The sequence below is a fragment of the Amblyomma mixtum genome, chromosome 2, assembly GCF_055824585.1.
Source record: "Amblyomma mixtum isolate Tamu chromosome 2, ASM5582458v1, whole genome shotgun sequence".
NCBI classification, from domain to species: Eukaryota; Metazoa; Arthropoda; class Arachnida; order Ixodida; family Ixodidae; genus Amblyomma; species Amblyomma mixtum.
This window is the reverse complement of record NC_143013.1, coordinates 99905326-99925457: the sequence shown is the minus strand read 5'-3', so window position 1 is coordinate 99925457 and position 20132 is coordinate 99905326. Positions and strand designations below refer to the sequence as shown.

At 44.3% G+C, this 20132-nt stretch overlaps 1 protein-coding gene across 7 annotated transcripts in view; it reads right to left on the bottom strand.

The window, feature by feature from the left end:
- Positions 1-430: 430 nt before the first annotated feature.
- Positions 431-20132, bottom strand: part of LOC149360284 (luciferin 4-monooxygenase-like) — a 41888-nt gene continuing 22186 nt past the window's right edge. For 5 of the 7 annotated variants that reach the window (XM_089572238.1, XM_089572236.1, XM_089572239.1 and 2 more), the window contains 8 exons: positions 18050-18251; positions 13120-13223; positions 8831-9033; positions 7744-7912; positions 5152-5427; positions 3153-3297; positions 2118-2390; positions 431-607 (listed from right to left, as the gene is read on the bottom strand). In XM_089572238.1, the coding sequence (XP_089428364.1) occupies positions 480-607; positions 2118-2390; positions 3153-3297; positions 5152-5427; positions 7744-7912; positions 8831-9033; positions 13120-13223; positions 18050-18251 (1500 nt within the window). In that variant the 3' untranslated portion in view covers positions 431-479. The remainder of the gene's footprint in view (positions 608-2117; positions 2391-3152; positions 3298-5151; positions 5428-7743; positions 7913-8830; positions 9034-13119; positions 13224-18049; positions 18252-20132) is intronic. The other 2 variants (XM_089572242.1, XM_089572243.1) reach the window with 2 other exon arrangements.

Sequence of the window (20132 nt, the reverse complement as noted above, 5' to 3'; positions counted from 1 at the left end):
AATACGAATGCTACAATTTTCATAGCATTTGCTGGGCAGTGCTTCGCATAAGAAGGACTTATTTGCAAAAACAACAACAGAAAAATTGTGGTGCAGTACTGGAATGAATACTGCTTAAATGGCCCCGAAAACTTGCTAAGTGGAAATAAAATTGAAAGTTTGGGAGACCAATACATGCCCATCCTGTTCACTGCTTTAACAGAGAACAAGTTCCGATACCTGCGCTCATGCTGATTCGGTTTGTACATGCGCGGAGTCACCAGTTGAAATCGTAATAAGTGGTTATACATAGCCATTGCGTTAGTCTGTACCTGTGTCGAGGGCAAGTGCGCGGTTTAGTCAAGCAAAACTGCCTTACGTGTGTGCAACACAGCCCGCCTTACATAGTTTCTTATCGACACGTTTCCATGCACAACGAACAAAGCCCTGATTGGAAGAATGTTCAATACGTTTATTTCGTTAAACAAGGGTTTACATTTTTACAGAGCATTTCTACCAGCGCACACTTGTGCGAGGGCATGGCGATTGACTTTTCCGGTGTCTGTTTTCGGCAGCGAATCGAAGAAAAAGACGCCTCCGTAAAGATTTTTGTGCACAGCCAGATTATCTGCAAGAAAGAAAATAATTGAACGAAGTCATGCCATATATGTCCTTAGGGTTTAGGTGGGTCACACGACATGGTTAATTTTAATAGAACACCAACCAAAGGAATATTGCGGGAGTATAAAAGTATTTTAACATGGTTGGATACATTTCCTTGACTGATGCGTGGTTAATGCTGTAAGAAACCGATGCCAATATCAGAAATAAATATAATGAATGAAAAAAATTACAAAAGTAAAAGTATTTAAGGAACAATAGTCAAAATGAATACAAAATCAGACTTGCTTGACTACTGGCACAGATAGGATAGTTTTGTTGATAATAAACATGATCCTCGACACCTCTAACATTTATCTGTCATAAATTGCAAATTAAGATTAAACTACCTTTCCAACAGATGTTTTAACAAGGCAAGCAAACAATGACAAAAATCGTCGGTGTTTGTTTTGTTCAGAATTTATTTCCTTGTAGCAGTCTCCAACGTTACTCTTGTCCGCACCATCTTGCCCCCCCCCCCCCCATTTCTCCCCCCATTCCCCCCCCCCATTTCACCCCCCCCCCCCCATAGGGGAGGTTTAAGCCTTCGGGCCGATGCTTGACAAAATAGGCATCAAAATCACACTGCGGCGATGGTGAAGTTCACAACTATTAACTCCGAAACAATAGAGGTTAACCGATTCAACACTTGGGTCGAGTATTGTAAAAGATCGACTTCAATTCTTTTTAGTTTGAAACCACTTTCCTTATCGTCTCTAGCTAAGACGCCACCACACCCTTACTATTACGCGATGGTATAGTAAGCGCACAATTATCAGGAAAAAGTCGAAACCGAATATTTGCTTCATTTTGGAGTCATTTGTTGGACAGTTCAGAAGTTTGTTCCAGTACAATGCTAAGAATTCCACCAAAATTTCGACGCTTTCTTTAGATCATATAGCACAATGATGTGCACTAGGCAAAAAAAATTTCGGAAATCTTCCACAAGGCTTAACCTGCTCCTCAAGTGCAGTGCGATGCATAAGAGATCCCTTCTGCTCAAGTACTCAACTTTAGCCTAGGTTATGCCTATACGCTAATATATCCGCAATTGGTCAATAATCTTTGCTGTTTTCTTCCGGCCAAAATTCAGCCAAAAAAATGAATGCCACTGAATTTGTTTTTAATTTCCACCATCCTAGAGGAGGGGCGGTTGCTCACAACCTGGTGGGCTTGTTTGCACCCGCAATGATGAGCAGGCTGGGATCTCGATGGCAGTTATATTAAAGATGATCGCTACCATGTTCAATTTAGCTGCCTAACCAGTGGGCAAGTTCTTTTGACACAATGTCATGTCACCTCTCTCGACCAACCTCCGTAGGCAAACCATGGCAGGGGGGCCAACTGCTTATTCATGACAAGGACGGACGGACGGACGGCTTTTCTCAAAAACAGTGCCTCTAACTCTGGCCCATTGCAAAAACAACAAATGAAAGATTATAAAGACGACATCTGGCAAAGAGCCATTGTGCACCAACCTTTGATGGTGGCCTTGATCTTTTTGGCAAGCTGTGCAGGGTCGCACTTGCTCCCACTGTGGTCTTTAAGTACGACGGCAGCTGCCGGGGCCTCTCCGTATTCGGAATGCGGTAATCCCACCACGACCACTTCAGATATGTGCTCCGAGTGCTCCTGGAGGATCAGGTCTTCAAGCTCCGCCGGAACAACCTGGTTGTCCATGCACTTGATCAGTTCCTTCAGCCGCTGCACAACGTAAAGGCGGCCGTCTTCGTCGTAGTACCCCGCGTCCCCTGCATAAACATGCGTAAACGTGAGAACCGAGCACTATTCCTGGCGAGGTTTATAACCTTGTTTGCTGGTTTGAAGGCTTTGTGGGGCTTAACGTCCCAAAGAAACTCGGGCTAGAAGACGCGCCGTAGTGGAGATCTCCGGTTAATTTCGACCACCTCGGCTTGTTTAACCTGCACTCACATCGCAAAGTAGACGGGTCTATCTTTTCGCCCCTATCGAAAGTAAGACCACCACGGCCGGGATCGAAGCCGCGTTTTTAGGGTAAGGAGAGAGCACCATAACTACTGAACCTCTGAGGCGGCTCTACAACCTTGTTTCCTGTCAGAGAAACTGAGAATAGATTTCATTGTAAGATACCGTTGTAAGATGCCATTACAAGATAGTAAGATGCAGTGTAAGATTCATTGTCAGATGTCATTGTACAAATTGTAAGATGCCAGATAGGTAAACACCAGAGATAAGCAGCGTACGCTGCTCGAAAACTCTGCACTGTTCCTTACTCCGAGCTGTCCTCGCATTCGTTAGAGAAATCGCTCTCGTTACGGCGGTTCCTGCCTTCTTTGAATGAACATTCAAATGATCATGCTTTCATTCGGACCCACATATGCAATTTCAAGATCATGTGAAATGAGCGAGATGATAGTAGTTTCTCTCATAAATTCCGCGAAGCCAAGAAATTCGCGCATCTCATAGGCAATCATCTGCTTGTCAGCAAAGATGCAGCCATTATGAGCATATCCTCAAAAAAATCAGCACAGCACCTGACTTGCACCATCCATCCTCGTCGAAAAGCGCTGCAGTCTCCTTTGGCCTCTTGTAGTATTGCCTTATCATCGTCGGTGTACGAAAGCATATCTCGCCTGTCTGGTTGGGTCCCAGTTTTTCCCTTGTCTCCCTATCTACAACCTGCGAAAATTGATTTCAAAGTTTCAGTTCAGTATAATTCATCACAATTTATACAAGCCGATGGTTTACAAATGTCGAAAAGAGTACGTCTTTCTTTTTTCCACAAGACAGGGGGTTAAAACGATTTCGTTTCGTTTCCAGATTACCCCATAGACTTTTTTTCCCTCCGTAAACCACCGCACCGTTCTCAAAAATATCCTGCGTAAAAATTGTCACAAACAGCAGGGAACAACAGAAGTTTGGAAATCAAGCCATTAATAAACAGAAAAATAATACAAAGAATTACATTGATAGTTCTGGGTTGCCCTAAGATATTGTAAAATAGGACTCCAGCTTGCTGCGCGTAAACACAAACGGCTTAATCCAATCGAGACGTAAAAGAATCCGTCCAAGGAAGTACAATTGATCATTGTGCCACCTGAGGCGAAAAATAATACCCTTTGGGAAAATTATATGCGTAGCAACAAAACCACATCCCGTGGTGCGGGCCCACGGGCGGACTCCCTTAATCTGCCCTGGGAAACGATGGATGGACTGGGGAATGGCAACGGGATGTGGACTATCAGAGGGCAGTTATGAGAGTCGAGGCGGGAATGCGAAGAGCGTGGTTTTTATTGCGTAAGCAATACTGCGCCAGGTTTCGAGCCGTCGCGTAGCTCCCGGCGGTGACCACAGTTGACCTTCAGCCGCAGCGAGGTCAAACAGATGAGCGCCGTTGCCATAGCAACCATTTCAGGCGCGCTCCACCAGACGGCAGGACCGTCTCTGCGCAAAACAGTTGGTGCTTGCTTACGCAGCTTGCCCGGTTTAAGCAGAGTTAAACCTCAGGTAATTTATTTTTCTTCAATGATCCTTATATAGTCCAGCTTCTGTTCAGGCTTCCATAGAGTTCGATCACTCGCTATTAGCCAGATGTGCGGTCCTCGGATACAAGCGTACTTACATACCAGTGTTAAACGTTTGCCGGGGTCTCCTACCCTCCGAGTCAGGGACGACGACCAAAATCCCAACCTCTAGCGAGCTTCCGCAACCCTGACCTTCCTCTTGTATTAAAAGAACATAGTTTTCACGCCACACGTTTCGTGCATCGGCTGCAACTTAAAGGCACTCGATCGCAGCAGGAACCCTGTCACGGGGTGTTCGCGGTGTGGCACCACCGGCATTCGATCCTGTCTCCAGTGTTCAACGGCTTGACCTCTCTTTCGATGTCCACAGTTCACACGTCATGCTTCCACAAGGTTTTTTTTTTTTCAGGCTACCACCTCCCCTCTATATTTACGGCTAGGTTTTATTGTGCGATTTCGTCAGGTCTACTAACCGTTACTCGGTACTGACCGCTGAACTATCCGCAGTTTTGAGTCTTACTGGCCAAAGGGTCTTCAGTTTTGACAGTGACGCAGGCTGCTTGAATATCATCACATCTTTTTGAGCCTCCGGTACACTGAGACTACAAAGACCTTGCTTCACGTATAAAGCAAGGCAGCATCTCTCCATGATATTTTATCCAACATCGCTGAGAAGTGGAAATCCCGGAGGAGAGGGAGCAGTTGGCTAGTGTGTAATACCTGTAAGCACACCAGGCCTTTCAGCCCGTCTGGCCAATGTATGTCGAACACACAAAAAGGAAACGAAAAAAAAAAACGAAGAATTATCTGGATAGAAAACGGCCTGCTTAGAGGTAAAGGTCTGTGGCAAGGGATAAAGGCTTCATGTAAACGTTTTACCGGATAAAAGAAAAAGGCTTCGCATAAGGGTTCGACAAAAAATTTGAGCCGCTCCTTCAGAGGCCACGGCAGATGCAAGTGGAAGTCTCAAAGTGAGCCGCGCACATGAGCGTGAATGCGGCGAGCTTGCCTTTATCTGCGAGCACGGAGCTGGAAAGCCAACGTCGGTCCCTGGAGCATCATCGATGGGGGGCGCGCAGATGACGCCGATGGACTCGGTCATGGCGTACGCGTTCGTCAGGCACTCGAGGTCACTGAATGCGGCCTCAACAGTCCTGCGGGCAGCGTCTGTGAACACGTTGCCCGCGATGCCAACGCGGCGGACGCCTGGGAGCCGGTTTCCCGTCTTGAGCATCTCAGCCACGAGCATTTTTAAGTGCATCTGGAGAAGCGATACAGCCGTCACCTGCAAGAAATGGAGGCATGTCAACCTTACAAGCACCGTGCTCTGAACATAGGATGCTGATGTTACGAAATTAGCGACGCGGGCTGCGGATCGCAGCTGGAAACCATGTGTAATACCTGCTCAAATATTTCTGAATGCTCGATGATAAAAAAGTTCTAGCCTCATGCACGAATGAGAAACTGCATGGAGTGGTTGTGAAAATATAGTGAAGTAATTGTGCAGGTTCGAAACGATAATGAAGCCATAAAAAAAAAACGAAAGAAATTTTTTACCAGGTCTGCTTTCGTGTTACAGGAAAGCTTAAGGAGACAAGGAAGATGGATGCTGATATTAAATGCCGTGTGAACGACAATTACAGTAGGAATGAAAGAACGAAAGTCACCTTATCGAAACTTAACAACTCCGAATAGCAGTATTTGTCATGAACGTTCTGTGTTCATTGAAGTGCCGTGGTTCCAAACACCCACCCCGATTCATTTTGCAGGTATCTACGGAGTCCGAGGCGTCTAAAGTGATAGAAAGCTCCCTGATAAAAGGCAGAACTTTTAACGAGATAGCGTTCAGGAGCTCGTGTCACAGAAAATTAAGAATTAAGAGCAACATGGCTCGCACAAGCATGGCAGGTGGCAGCGCAATCCATCTCAGTGCAGCGGCACATCCCTTATCCGCTGCACCACTGTGCCGCGATCGGTATGACTCCCACGGATCTATGAATGTAAAGTAGAGAATGACAAATTCCGCATATATGGGCATTGATCCATTAAGCTACTGCGTCATACCCTTAAGGCGAAGCTTAAGTGTCCATTCCAACTTTAACTAGCAGGTCAAAATCACGGACATAATGCTCTTTGTTGGAGAGCGGGCTGAAGAGGAATGAGGCGCATGACGATTGCGTTAATTCAGTTTTATGGGTTTCAGCGTCCCAGAGAGACTCGGGGTACGAGGGACGCCGTAGGGGAGGGCTGCGGATAATTTAGATCACCTGGGATTTTAACCTGCACTGACATCGCACAGCACAAAGGCCTCTAGAATTTCGCCTCCATCGAAATTTGACCGCCCCGGCCAGGATCGAACTCGCATCTCCCGGGTCAGCAGCCGAGCGCCATATATGCACTGAGCCACCGCGGCGGCCAGAAGCCTGAAAGTTGTCATCTGGGTGATTTCCTTATCAGCAGTGTTTTACGCAAAGACGACGTAAGTGACATAATCCCAGGTCTTGCGTGCGTGGATGCTACCCACCGCGGCAGGTGGCAGGTCAACGATTAGTCGCGAGAGGATGCTCGAAGTAGCAACCCTGGTCTCACATTTCCATCGGTGGCAGCTCCTGCCATCGCAAGACAGTTGCGCATTGTTTAACCGTTGCACCACCCCGGCGTGGTATGATATCACGCATGGTTGCACGAATGTTAACTGTAGAATAGTCAATTCCGCATACATGGGCATCAACAAATTAATACTATTGTGTCATACCCTTCGGGTGGAGCTTAAGTGTCTGCTTAAGTTATCCTTTGCACATTACCTGTATACTGCCCTATTCCTGTCTGCCTTATTCAGAAAGCAGCCTCATTAAATGAAGAGAAATTAAAATATAAAACAAACTGCTATAAGCTTTTCCGCAGGTTAACTACTGCAGAGTGTCTTCTTTTCCACCATTTCGCTTAAATCAGCTGCAGTAGGCTCGTTTGGTATCAGGAATACAGCAAACTTTTTTAAAGCATTCTGAAGAAAGTTGTGGCCCCACCAGTAGTGTCTACTTTTTGTAGTCTTCACAACAAAGTGCCCTCACTGAAAACTAGACAACATACATCATTGCATCAACGGTGTTTAGAGCTAGAAAGTCTGCCTACTCATAACGTTCTAGTAGCGAAGCTTAGCTTCATTGTTCAATACCGTTTTATTCCTGACCACTGGGTACGTAAAAGCTACAGGGAGGCCACACCTGAGTCATCTAGCTGACAGATAAGATAAAGAGTGGCGTAAGATTTGCAGAATCTTCTCCACGAGTGGTATCACCGTTCCACGGTTTTTCTTTTTCAGAAAGCACAAGAAGACCTTCTGTGCCTTTATGTAAATCCTATCACCTCACCCCCCTTTTCTCGGGTGGATAACTGGACGCTAGGATGATCTACAATTCCAAGCCGTTCATATCAAGCCTTTTCTTTTCAGCAATTTCGCTGAGACCATGTTACTAGCATCTCTTAACATGCCGATTAGTAATGAAATGGGTCGCATACTTGAGGAATTTGAGGATACCTGTAAGTCAAAAGAAATGAATGGGGTACGCGAACGCTTAAAATGGCTCTTTAGCCATAGTACCTTATACTTAGCGACGAGTTCGCTTATGCGTTGTAAACTGGTGCCCGGTGACGTCATAACAGTTGTGATGCCGAGAAGAACGCTGATTATGGTGCAGATGAAGCCCGACGCATGCGCAATGGGGCTTCCGATGAGCACGATGTCACTCACGTCCCAGGAAAAACACGGCCTGCGAGACCACACAAAACAATGTACGATTATATGTTTGTCATGCAAGACCAGATACCGCTTCGAAAGCGAACACTGGCCAACCATACACTACAGCTACGCATCCACTAGTGTAAGATTCGCGGTACAGATTTTGTTTCTGTTACAGGTTCACAGCGCAGAGAGCTGTTAAAGCGCGTTACCTTTGGTACGGTTTGGTGCATGGGAATCGACCTCCGAAAGAGACTCAGGTTATTAGGGACGTCATAGTGGGGGACTTATTATAATTTTTAACACATGGGGTTTTTTAGCGTGCACATCACACACTACACGGGTCTTTAGCATTTCGCCTTGGTCGAAATGCGACCGCGGCGGCCGCAATACACGTCACCTTTGAAGTTCTAAGATAAAACCCTCACGTTAAGACGGTTAAGCAGAACATCGCAACATTGATGGCGTTCTGCTTTCACTGTTGCAGCCGCCATGGTGGCTCAATGGTTATGGCGCTCGGCTGCTGACCCGAAAGACGCGGTTCGATCTCAGCCGCGGCGTTCAAGTTTCGATGGAGGCCCGTATACTGTGCGACGCCAGTGCACGTTAAAGAACCCCAGGTGGTCGAAATTTCCGGAGCCCTTAACTACGGCGTCCCTCATAGCCTGAGTTGCTTTGGGACATTGAACCCATATAAACCAAACCAATATTTACTTTTGCAAAGATCACGCACTTTCTATTCCTATTGTGGCCATGCACATTGAAAAGAGCAAACGTCACTTACTGATAACCCTATTCGCGTTAGTGAAAATCTACATGAAGAAGCGTAAACTGTACAGCTTTTTATTTAGTGTTATAGTTGGCCTCGGTCCATTGATTATGCACTGGTTTGTTATGCAGCCCAATTCCTTGCGTTAAACACTGCACGCATAAGTGTCCATCCCCGTACCTTTCAGTGTATATGTTGCCCACGAGGTCGTAGTGGGTACCGATAACTCCCTTGGGAAGGCCCGTGGTGCCTGATGTGTAGCTGATGTAAAGCATGTATTCTCTGGGATCCTGGATGGGTACCTCACGAAAGAGTTCTTCGTCCAGGTCTCGAAAGGGAACCGTAGACACGAAGCCTTCTGCTGGGCCCATGGTGAACAGGCCCTGCGCGACGAATGTAAAATAGTTGATATCATTATAAGAAATCTCTGGGCCATGCCCTTTAATCACAGCGCCTTTGTTTCCTTATTCCCTTTACGGGTCCCGTTGGTGAGTTTAGTGGAGAAACGAAAAAAGCAGGCCTGTGTGCCTGTGCACTTTTAGTTCTTAATATGCGACTTCCTGTTCATAAAAATATTACTCGGCGAAAGAAAGCGGCACGTCGTGAATAATTTGCAGACAGCTTACAAGGTAATTAAAGAAAATCCGCATAAACGATAAATGTAACGGGAGTTCCACGTAAGCTCTAAGCATGAAGAGCTAGACTATACACTTACGTATTAAGGGCTGCACTGTGCCCGAAGCCCTGACGTCTATGGTACCAAGGAAAGCAAATTAGTTATGCTCAGAAACACTAGAGAGCACATTTAAGTGCCGCCCTTAAGGAATTACACGATAGCGTTAATGAACTAATGCCCATTTATTCGGAATTAGTCATCTACTCTACATTCATAGTTCATTGGGAGTTCCCATACCCTTCCTGGTTCAGCGGTTAAGCGAAGTGCCACTGCCCTGCGATGACAGATGCTGCCACCGAAGGGGCTTGTGAGAACCAGGTGGCTCTTTCCAGGCAGCCTTTCACGACCAGTCATTAATGTGACACCTGCCATCGTGGTGTGATCACAATCCGGTGAGTATTTTGTGATCACGCAAGGAGACGTAACCTGGCAGGCCTACTTAAGTTTCCGGAACAGCCGGTTGCTTCGGGCGCTCCCGTTGATTGGGTTCAAACGGGCGCCAACACCGACGCCGGACAATTTTTTCCGACTTGAGGGTACTAAGCTTTCGTGTTGAAAACCCACTACTTTGCTTTCATATACTGGTTTGAACACGGACGTCCTTTTCCAAGGCTCTCAAAAAGGCATTCTTTTATGCTGACCTGTATTTTTGTGCCGGTCAACGTGAAAGAATTCCCTATAGTAGTTTTATTTTTATTTTTTTCAAATAAATCTCTCATAGCCTTAGTCGCTTTGGGACGTTAAACCCCATAAAACCATAAAACCAAATTGCATCCACAAAGTAATAGCTGCGTATAGAAGGCGAAGTGGATCGAATGTGTGCCTGCTGCGTCTCCATATAGCTGCACCTCCATTGTAAGCTCTATTCGCAGTAGTGCTGCTTTAATCGGACCACCTCTTCTGCGTTTGGTTGAGACTTCTTATACAGATAATTATTAACTCCCTGTTTGCTATCAAGGCTCTTGAAGACGTCCTTGCTTGGGTCGTTACGAAATATTTATTACAAACACTTATAATGGCGTAAGCGGTGCCGTTGATACTGAACCTGGCTACATTTAACAATGAAATCTTAACCATTGAGGTTATAGTAGCAATTCTGTTCGAGGAGCTAGCGGGTATAAAATGGAATGTCATAGGGCTTAGTGAGGCTTGGAGGACAGAAGAAGCATATACACTGCCAAGGACTTGGCAGGTACTACGCTATCATGGATTAGTGGACAGACAAGAAGTGGGTGCGGAATTCCTCATCAACCGGGATATTACTGGCGACTTAGAGGAACTCTGCATTATTAACAACAGGGTGGCACTTCTCGTAATTAGGCTTAACAACGGGTACAGACTGAAGGTGGTACAGGCTTACGCACCTGCTTCCAGATATCAGATTTTAAATATTAGTTACATGTTAATCCCGCATACTCCTGCTGGTAATACTGTCCAATGAAAACTCAAAGAAATATGCTGTTATAAATTATAAACCAATTATCTCGTCGGTTAAATCAAGAGGTAAAACAACTATGATGGTACAGGAGCCTTTTACGCCCCATAGGAGCTTGACCGCACTTTGTGCAAAGAAAGAAAACGTTGGTCGCGATTCCCGGTTCTGCAAGATTAAACAGAGTGAAGTAAGTGCGATGTGTCCGTTTTGCATATGCGTATATATAGACCAGACTGGACATTGTCTGAACATTCTCCTTGGAATAAAAGCAATAGCTCATCTTCAAGGGCTGAGAACGGCCCCGAAGGGAGAAACTGTCGCCTTTGCTTTGAGGAAACCCAAGTGCTTTTTTGTCACCCGCAACAACATACCGGAGATGTGTTGGAAGCATTTCACAGCACCCCGAACGGTGATTGCATCAGCGCACCATCACTGTCGTTATCAAGAAAATAAATAGGATACCCCTGGAGATTACGATTTTTTTTTTCTTTTTCACGATTACTTTGTCATGTCGTTTCATATTTAAGCAATCATGTCCTTTCCAATAAACCAGTAGTGACAACGGCCTTTGTTCTGTGTCCTCCTTTTCTCGGTGCTTGTACAGCTTGCGTTTTTTTTTTCATTTCAAAGATTTTTTTCATTCTGCTGTAAAACGCACATTATTTTATTTTTTCCTTGTTGTATGATGTATTTCGGTCTTTCGCCGTGATTTTGTGCTTTTAATTTTTCACAAGTGCTGTGTCATTGCCTTCATATATTTTATTTCTGAACCCAACACTAGCCTCTGGCTATGGGTTCAGTCAGTGTTTTGGTAATTTGTATAGCAAAAGTAGAAATAAAATTAATGAATAATGAATAAAATTTCATCATGAACAGCCCCCGACTAGCCCAGCTTTCTATCTTGTAAAACTATAGCATGACAAGGTGCCTTTACTTGAGCTCTATACACAAATTAACAAAGCGAATCTGTAGCTGTGGTGCCCGTTACCAATTTGAACTATGCGATTAGCGTAGATTTAGTTCTCACTTAAACGGTTGTGGCTGAAAGACTGTTGAGCAAAGAATTCTAAATCGTTTTAGCTCCCTCTAGTTTAAATGGAACCTCTCTGCATACATCTGGGGACGCTAGGATTCAGGTTGTTTGATGGCCATTTAATTCTGTCCAGAAAAAGTCTATACCTAGGATTACGTGACAACAATGGTGATGTGGTGATTCGAACCAGTTTCTGGGGAACCCTAATTACTTATCAGAGTTACCTCATAAGTAGCGCTTGACGCAGCGATTAAGCTGTTTTTAGTTACAGCAATCAAAACGCGGAAATCGGTCGGTTCAGAGTTTCTTATATCGAATACCCGTCTCCTGTCGAAGCAAGAATGTTTTCGGCAAAGCTACACTTGCATAGAGAGCGCGTTGCCCCTCGCACACTATCTCGGCAAACAGGTTTTATTAAGGTGTTATTCCAAACCAGCAGCGACGAACAACGTACCGCTGGTGTGGGTTAGGGTGGTGTAATGTGGTGTGGTCTGGTGCGATGCGGTGCAGTGCGGGGCGTGCGGGGCGAGAGATTTATCGCCTCGAAGCTTCACATAGGTGGTGGCTTTATGCATTAAGAGATAGCGGCAGTTATTTTTCACGTTCATCAGTTCATCTAGAGTAGTCAATGGAAAGCGAAATGCATACACATTTTCTATAGTTGCATGGTTAATTAGGTATCGGCGCTTATGAAGAACCTGACAAAATAAAGCAGGGGAGCTCATGCCCAAGGCGAAATAAAAATAATGCAGTACACCAGTAGTCGTTCAACAGCACGCTGTATTTGGTGAGTTAGAATTCATCTTGAAGACCAGAGCTAAGCAGACAAAGGACCAACGAAAGAGAAGACGACACGAGCGTAGCGCCTGTGTCGTCTTCGCTTTCGTTGGTCCTTTAGCGCTGGTCTTCAAGTAGACGTTCTGTGGCTCTCCCATCAGTCCAGCAAAAGAACAGTGTTTTGGGGCAGTTTCATTCTGCCCGCGTATTTTTGGTATTGTTTCCGTAAATCGTTCTGCTTGGTATGCAGTTGATTTGTATCCAGCAGGGCTCGTGACCAGACATGACTTCAAACATAAAATTAAGAAAACATGTCGGCAGATCCTTCATTGCAGCTAAGCTAGAAGGGGCTGGCCTATCCAATTTAGATGACATCAAGAGAGTTTACGCCCTGATCCATCTCGTATCCATACCATGAGGTTTAGCTAGTAATTGATGCTCGCCTTCAGGTTAATAAAATTTTTTCAAATAGTTGTGAATAGTGGGTAAGTAATCTTACGTGATACGAGAAATAACGTGAGGTACCAATTCGGACACCTTCAGCTTACCTTGATTGGCAAAGAATTCACAGCCTTAGTGGTCTTCTCAGCAAAAGCGGGCTCCGTGAGAACGTGCGTGCAGTCGCTGTCGCTGAGCTGGTAGCGTAGCTCTCCTTGAGACATGAAAAAAGAAAAGACATCACCACTGGGCATGGACTATTTCATACGCTGCGAGGCAGGCATACGATACCATGGCATCACAAGTCGAATCGGCCTTAGGTGTGCACATTTAATACTGCTGGTTGAAGTTGATTATTCAGCTGCCACTCGTCACGCATAAGCAAGGGAGGCGCGCTGATTTAGGTGGCGTTGCAAGATCTCACCATGTAAAATTCCGACGTCGCAGTAATGAGAACTTAAGATCCGCACTCTTAAAATGTTCGCTCGTTCAACTAAAGTCATTGGATGGCAATGCAAAACAGCGCCCGGTAGAAATGCCTAGACATTTACACAGACTACCTGAGGCTGACAACATGCAAGATTTGCACGTAATGAGCACGCAGCCGGTCCCCAAGGAAACGGGTAACGTCTGCAACTATACTTTATTTTGATTGAACTCGAAGCCTATGAACCTACTTCGTTGCTGTCTCACAAGCTGCTTCAATACTCCACATGTCATGTGGCTTTAGCTGGTCCCTGAGAGCGCGTCTTGAACACGACCCACAAAGCACCGAGCACAATTGGTCGTTCTCAACTTCATTTTCGGAGGAGTTGTCCGATCGGGATCAGTAACTGCAAATCCACTAGCCGAAGGCGTAATTAGCAGCTGCACTATACCTCTATCAAAACGCCAGGTTAGAGAGCATGCAGCTAAACCTGCGTCAGTCATGCATCCAGGCCTTCAGAAGGAAGTGGGCAACTTGCGTGCCTACCATACTGTAAGTGCACAATAGGGCGATGGCCTAACCCAAACTACAAGGCGAAAAGAAGGCGTAGTAGACCGTTTTGGAGAAATTTTTATTGTATGGAATTCTCAACTCCCACAGAAATATGAGTACAAGCTCATCTCAATAGAAGTTATGCTCTCGCGGTCGCTGTAGAACCTGTCATCTCGTGCTCAGCACCAAAGTGCCGCAGCTAGACAGCCACATGGCGGGTACAGCGCAACATGCGCCAAGTATCTGACGCTGTGTGGCCTTCCTACCTAAGACCCCGCCCTTAAGTCCATTGTTAGTGGATATCCTATTATACCGTCTTGTCTACTAAGTGCAAAAATACGAAGCTAGTAACCAAACCACGTCACCACGTCACCTGGCTTCATTCGGTGGCGCAAAAGTTATCGAAATTAAAAGAAAGGAAAAAAAGTGGGGTGGGTTTTGTTATGAGACTTTTTTAAAAAGGACCTGCACTGCTCTTGAAAGTAGTGGTCTACATCACACCCCAGGGCAGTCTCTTACGTTTCCACACTCCTTATGCTCTCAAAGTTTCTTCAGCTCGCTAACACCACCTTTTCTCCTTTTTGTGTTCTGTGTCACATATTAGAGACCACGCATCGCATTATAGCTGTTTCCCTTTTCATTGTACTGACAGCAGGCGATTATAAGCGGATCTAAAATAGGGGACTTGGACGCATGCTTACAAATTCCTATAGGCAGCTAAGTTCAGTTTTATTTCCTAAAACGCTTCCTTCATTCGGGCGTTACACCACTTGTTAGGTAGCGCAGGTCACGACTCACGGCTGTGCTCCGACAAACGAGTCCTGCTCCATCGTCACCGGCCATAGCCCGTTTCCTTCCCTCTCCATTCCCCAATGCACCGAATCCTGCCGATGTCTCTGGTTTGCAAGTCGTACATTTTTTTTCCTTTTTTATTGTACGAGCAGTACATTCTATACTTTATCATATATATCTGTTTTTGTTTCTCTTATTTTTTTCCTGTTTTCATTATTCGATATAAGATGTGTCGGGTTGTCGGCGTGTACAGCTGCTGCTTTGTAGGGGACGAGGACTTGTCAAGCTGCTATCGCAGCTTTTTGCCTCGCCTCCCCAATCTTTGATGGAAAATAAATGGATTATTATTATACTTTGTAAGTAAGTACCTCTCTGCAAATAGGGGTCTATCTTCCAATCTATCTCCTAGCCGCAAATATGTTTCCCTGTCGATTACATGGTCAACATCATCCCTACCTTTTATGCTTGCGGTAGCGTAAAAGCTAGTTCTACGAACTGCATCGAAAGAACAGCGCGGGCAAATTCTTCACTGATTGCGGGGGAAGCCCAGGAAAGTAAATGATGGAAATATAGAAAAAAATATAAAGGAAAAAGCAATAGGACAGATGCATAACGACTACCTCGAAAAAATATTTAGATCCTCCGAGGTAGCTGCTAATACCCATGGTAATAACGTATCAAGCACTGTTACAGTTGTTGCGGTTGCACTCGATTGTAAATTCAATCTGACGCCACATCAAATTTAGAATATCTGAAATCGCTTTTGGAATTTGCATAACATTTAGAACCCGTAAGTATATTAAGCTCTATAGCTTTCAGTCTTGTTATGGACCGTGAAATACATATAACATTCACCATTCGGCTCCTCGGCACTTGAAAAATCTAACCTATTCATATAATCACTTTTGACCTCATACAGAAGGACCGACTCACAGATCAATGGTAATCTATGTCCCCCGTTATGGACGAGGGTGGCGCTGGTAAACACTCAAGGTTAGGTCTGAAAGCAGAAGTTAGGACAGCCGTAGCTCAGTTGGTAGAGCACCGGACGCGAAGTTGCATGTAGTTGTTTTTTCTTCTGCTGTGTAATAAGTTATCTTTAAGTGATTACGTTAACTCCAATTGATAAACACCACAAAAAATATTTCCTGTGCCCCTTGGCTTCGATGACTTGACTACCGTCAAGCACTTATAGTGGCCATTCTCTCATAACCTGCACAGGTGTGTGCGTGCAATCTATTCTGCCAACACAATGTGATCAAGAGAGTGCGGAGCCTCAGGGCGGTAAGCCAACGTTTCGACGAAAGGACTTCTGCCGTTAGACCTTCCAACCAAGCATTAATTAGCAGTGCTTATATATCGGGCCCATAATTTGAACTTGTTATTGCATCGATCCACCACATCTCTAAAATACAGTTATAACATTGTTTACTAGACATGATAATATACTTGAAAAAGTTGGTACTATGCTAAGCAATTAGTGTCCTTTTCAGTGATTTCTGTTTGGAATTCTTTACCAACTGACATTAAACCACTACGCACTTCTCGCAATTTTCATCAATCATTGAAGGACGAATCACCGAGTCCACTGTCTTCGAGAATATTTATAACCATTATTTACTTAACGACGCTTTGCCGACGTACTTCAAGTTCAAGCCCTTATGCCAATTATTCTCTATTTCTGCTAATCAGCATTCTATTTTGCCCTAGAACAGGTGTAACGTTCTTTTTATCTTTGTTATTCTGAGCCTATGGTATTCGTGCATCTGTAATTGTTGTTTGCATTGTTTTGTATAATTTTATTTTCTCTGTGTAGTCAACAAATTTGTTCATAAGTTCCTATATCACTATTTAATTTTACGATTAATATATATACGTGTAATCCTAATTTTGTTGCATAAATTCTGAGTTTTTATTAAGCGTGGATTTTTATTCTGCGTTCCCTTAGTGGTTATTCACTTGGGGCCTCCTTCTGTAGTATTCATGTCATGTGTTTCAGATGCCCCGCGCCAAGAACAAATAAAAATAAATATATATCAAATAACAAGCTTCGGAACACGCGTCTAAACTACAAAGGGCAGTGTCCTTGGACCGCTTTTATTTCTTATTTTTATTAATGATTTGCCAAGCCTTGTTTCTGTCCCTATAAGATTATTCGCCGACGATTGTGTCATTTACAATAGAATAAATTCTCCCAGTGATCAAATGAACATACAACATAGCCTAGACAATATTACTAAATGGTGCGATGACTGGCAAATGACCATTAATCCCTCGAAATCTGTTTGTATGTCTACCACTAGGAAAAAAACTACCTTAGAATTTCCTTACCATATTCGTGACAATGTGCTCGGAAGGGTAGATGAACACAAGTATTTGGGACTAATATTTACTAGCGATTTTAGATGGAATAGGCACGTAGAGGAAACATGCAATAAGGCTAATAAAGTGCTGTGGAGTCTGAGGCGCAACTTACATAGTACAACTCCTGAAATTAAAAACTTGGCTTATAGAACACTGGTCAGACCTATAATTGAATACGCTAAAATTGTCTGGGATCCTCACACGCAATAACAAACTAGAAAGGATTCAGAGGTTAGCCTCTCGATTCATATTTAATAAATATCGCCGAGTTCACTCCCCCTCAGAGCTGTGTCACCTTGCAGACCTTCCCAAGTTAGAATTAAGGACCAAATTCGACAGGCTCAAGTTTCTATTCCTTATTATCAGTAACGCAATTAAAATCAATAGGACCGATTATTTCGACATTCGTTCTAATGAATCATCTAGACATAGCCATAGCATGTATATTCCGCCTCCAGTAACTCGTAACGATGCATTTAAATATAGTTTCTGCCCCAGAGCAATAAAAGAATGGAACATGCTTCCCGATTCCGTAGTTCAATCTTCTTCGCTCAGTGCATTTTTGGTTAATTTAGACTTATTTATTCCGGGAGCGCGGTGTGCTAACATGACTGAGTTAAGTCCGTGTATTGTGTTTCGTGTCTTTATATAGTGTTTTACTGTGTAGATGCTCTTGAGTGTGCGTGATTATGTTTTTTGTTGCTCTCTTCTACAATGTAATAGGGCACTGTGTATACTTCTCTCGTCCTCTTTAATGACTTGTTACGTGTACAATGCGCTTGATGACAGATTTGTTGGTATTTTTGCTGTCTTTTTTTTTCCTACCACACCTGTAATGACCCTTCAAAGGGTTGACAGTATCAATAAACAAACAAAGTGGCTAATGTTTCATGCTGCTGACTTACGTTCAGTGAGTGACGTCTTGGCCAGCACGATGCTTGCTCCGGCGAAGACGCAGCCCCACATAGCAGCGAAGTTGTCGACGCTCGTACCGACGTGGACGCACACTCGGTCACCGGGTGCCAAGCCGTGCTTTTGAAAGCCCGCGGCATAGCGCTGCATGAGCTTGAATAGCTCCAGGCGCGTCACCTCTACGGTGCCATCAGCCTGCGTTTCATTTGCACAGTTTGTGTTTAAGGAGATGCGCCCAAATCGAACAAAAATAGGTTTGGTTTAGTTTATGGGGTTTAACGTCCCAGAGTGACTCAGGCTATGAGAGACGCCGTAGGGAAGGGCTCCGGAAATTTCGACCACCTGGTGTTCTTTAACGTGCACTGACATCGCACAGTACACGGGCCTCTAGAATTTCTCCTCCATAGAATTTCGACCGCCGCGGCCGGGATCGAACCCGTGTCTTTCGGGTCAGCAGCCTAGCACCATAACCATTGAGCCACCGCGGCGGAGAAATAGATCTGCTCTCTTGTGCAGTAAGCTGTAGCATTATCTTTCTTGTTAATATTTGGCGTGTTTTTCACCAGTCGGTATCGCCTTCGACATCGAGGCCAGCAGTGCACAGTGTACGCTATCCACAGGCTTGGACGCCGCTTTCGCTACCGAGGAATGATTGCTGATAAATGAAATGAAGGAACGAACTAATGTTAGGAAACTATGGTCGCAGCTAATTTTGTGCATTTGTTGTATACCTAGCGCTCGAAAAGGGATACCTGTAGCGGAGGGAAGCTTCAGACAACGCACGACGACTGTATGTTGATACTGACATCTAATCGGCATCAGCACATGTGCACACTGAACCGTAATTTAATAATGGCCATAGAAAAAAAAAGATTCATTGACATTTTACAAGGTTGAAAGAAGTTCCTTTCAGTTCGTAATGTAGTTTTATTTTACAATGGCGATCGTAAAAATAGAAGAAAGAATCTGTATTTTGTGTGGAAACTGGAGCAACAGTTCTTCGTGTGCCTATGTGGGTAGCGATGAGACATTTCTGAGGAAAATGCTGTTGGCCGTTTCATGAGATGTATAATGTTCGTTAGTTATATGGGGTTTAATGGCGCATAAGCAACTATGGCTATCATGCGCCAAACACAAGGTTAGGTGATGTTATGTCAAGTGTATAGAGGTTACATTATAATAGATTTAAAACATTGGCTTTCTTTAGAAACTTACAAACAAGTGAAAACTCTACAAGTGTTTGCTCGCCTAAAAGCAATGCGGGATGAAATGGAATGTGTTCATTGTAAAATACCGTAAAAAATGTTTTTCTCAGTTCTTCGAGATGCGAACAAGAAATTAAAATGATTTACCGTGAGCTTCTCACCACACATTTCACACACAGGTTTGACTTTATTTGTTAATAAGAAGCTATGTTTGATCTGTGTGTGACCTATGCGTAAACGACATACAATTACTTCGATAAAACGCTCTTGATGGCGGCTTGATTTCCATTCTTTTAAAATGGGCTTTACAGTATGCAGCTTGTTGTTTCCTTCATTTTCCCAGGAAGCTCGCCATTTGGCTCTTAGTTTGCTACGTACTAACTTCATGTAATCCCTAGGAGGCAAATTCACATGTTTTATTTCCATGGTTCTGGCTTGTGCAGCACACATGTCGGCTCTCTCATTGTCCCTAATACCAACTAGCCATTTTTCTACATGATATTCACGCCAACCTTGATACTAACCAACAAACTGACTCCATTTTCCTAGATTTCGCTAAGGCTTTCGACAAAGTACCTCATCAACGCTTGCTTCTTAAACTCTCCCAGCTGAACCTACATCCGAACATAATTGCATGGATTAAAGCTTTCCTCACGCATCGCTCTCAGTCCGTCGTCATTAATAACCAACTTTCCAACCCGCTTCCTGTAACCTCTGGCGTCCCACAGGGTTCTGTTCTCGGTCCTTTGTTATTCCTCATATACATTAATGATTTACCCCAGCATGTCTCTTGTCACATCCGCTTGTTCGCCGATGATTGCGTCATTTATCGCTCAGTGACTAACCATTCTGACCAAGAATCCCTTCAGGC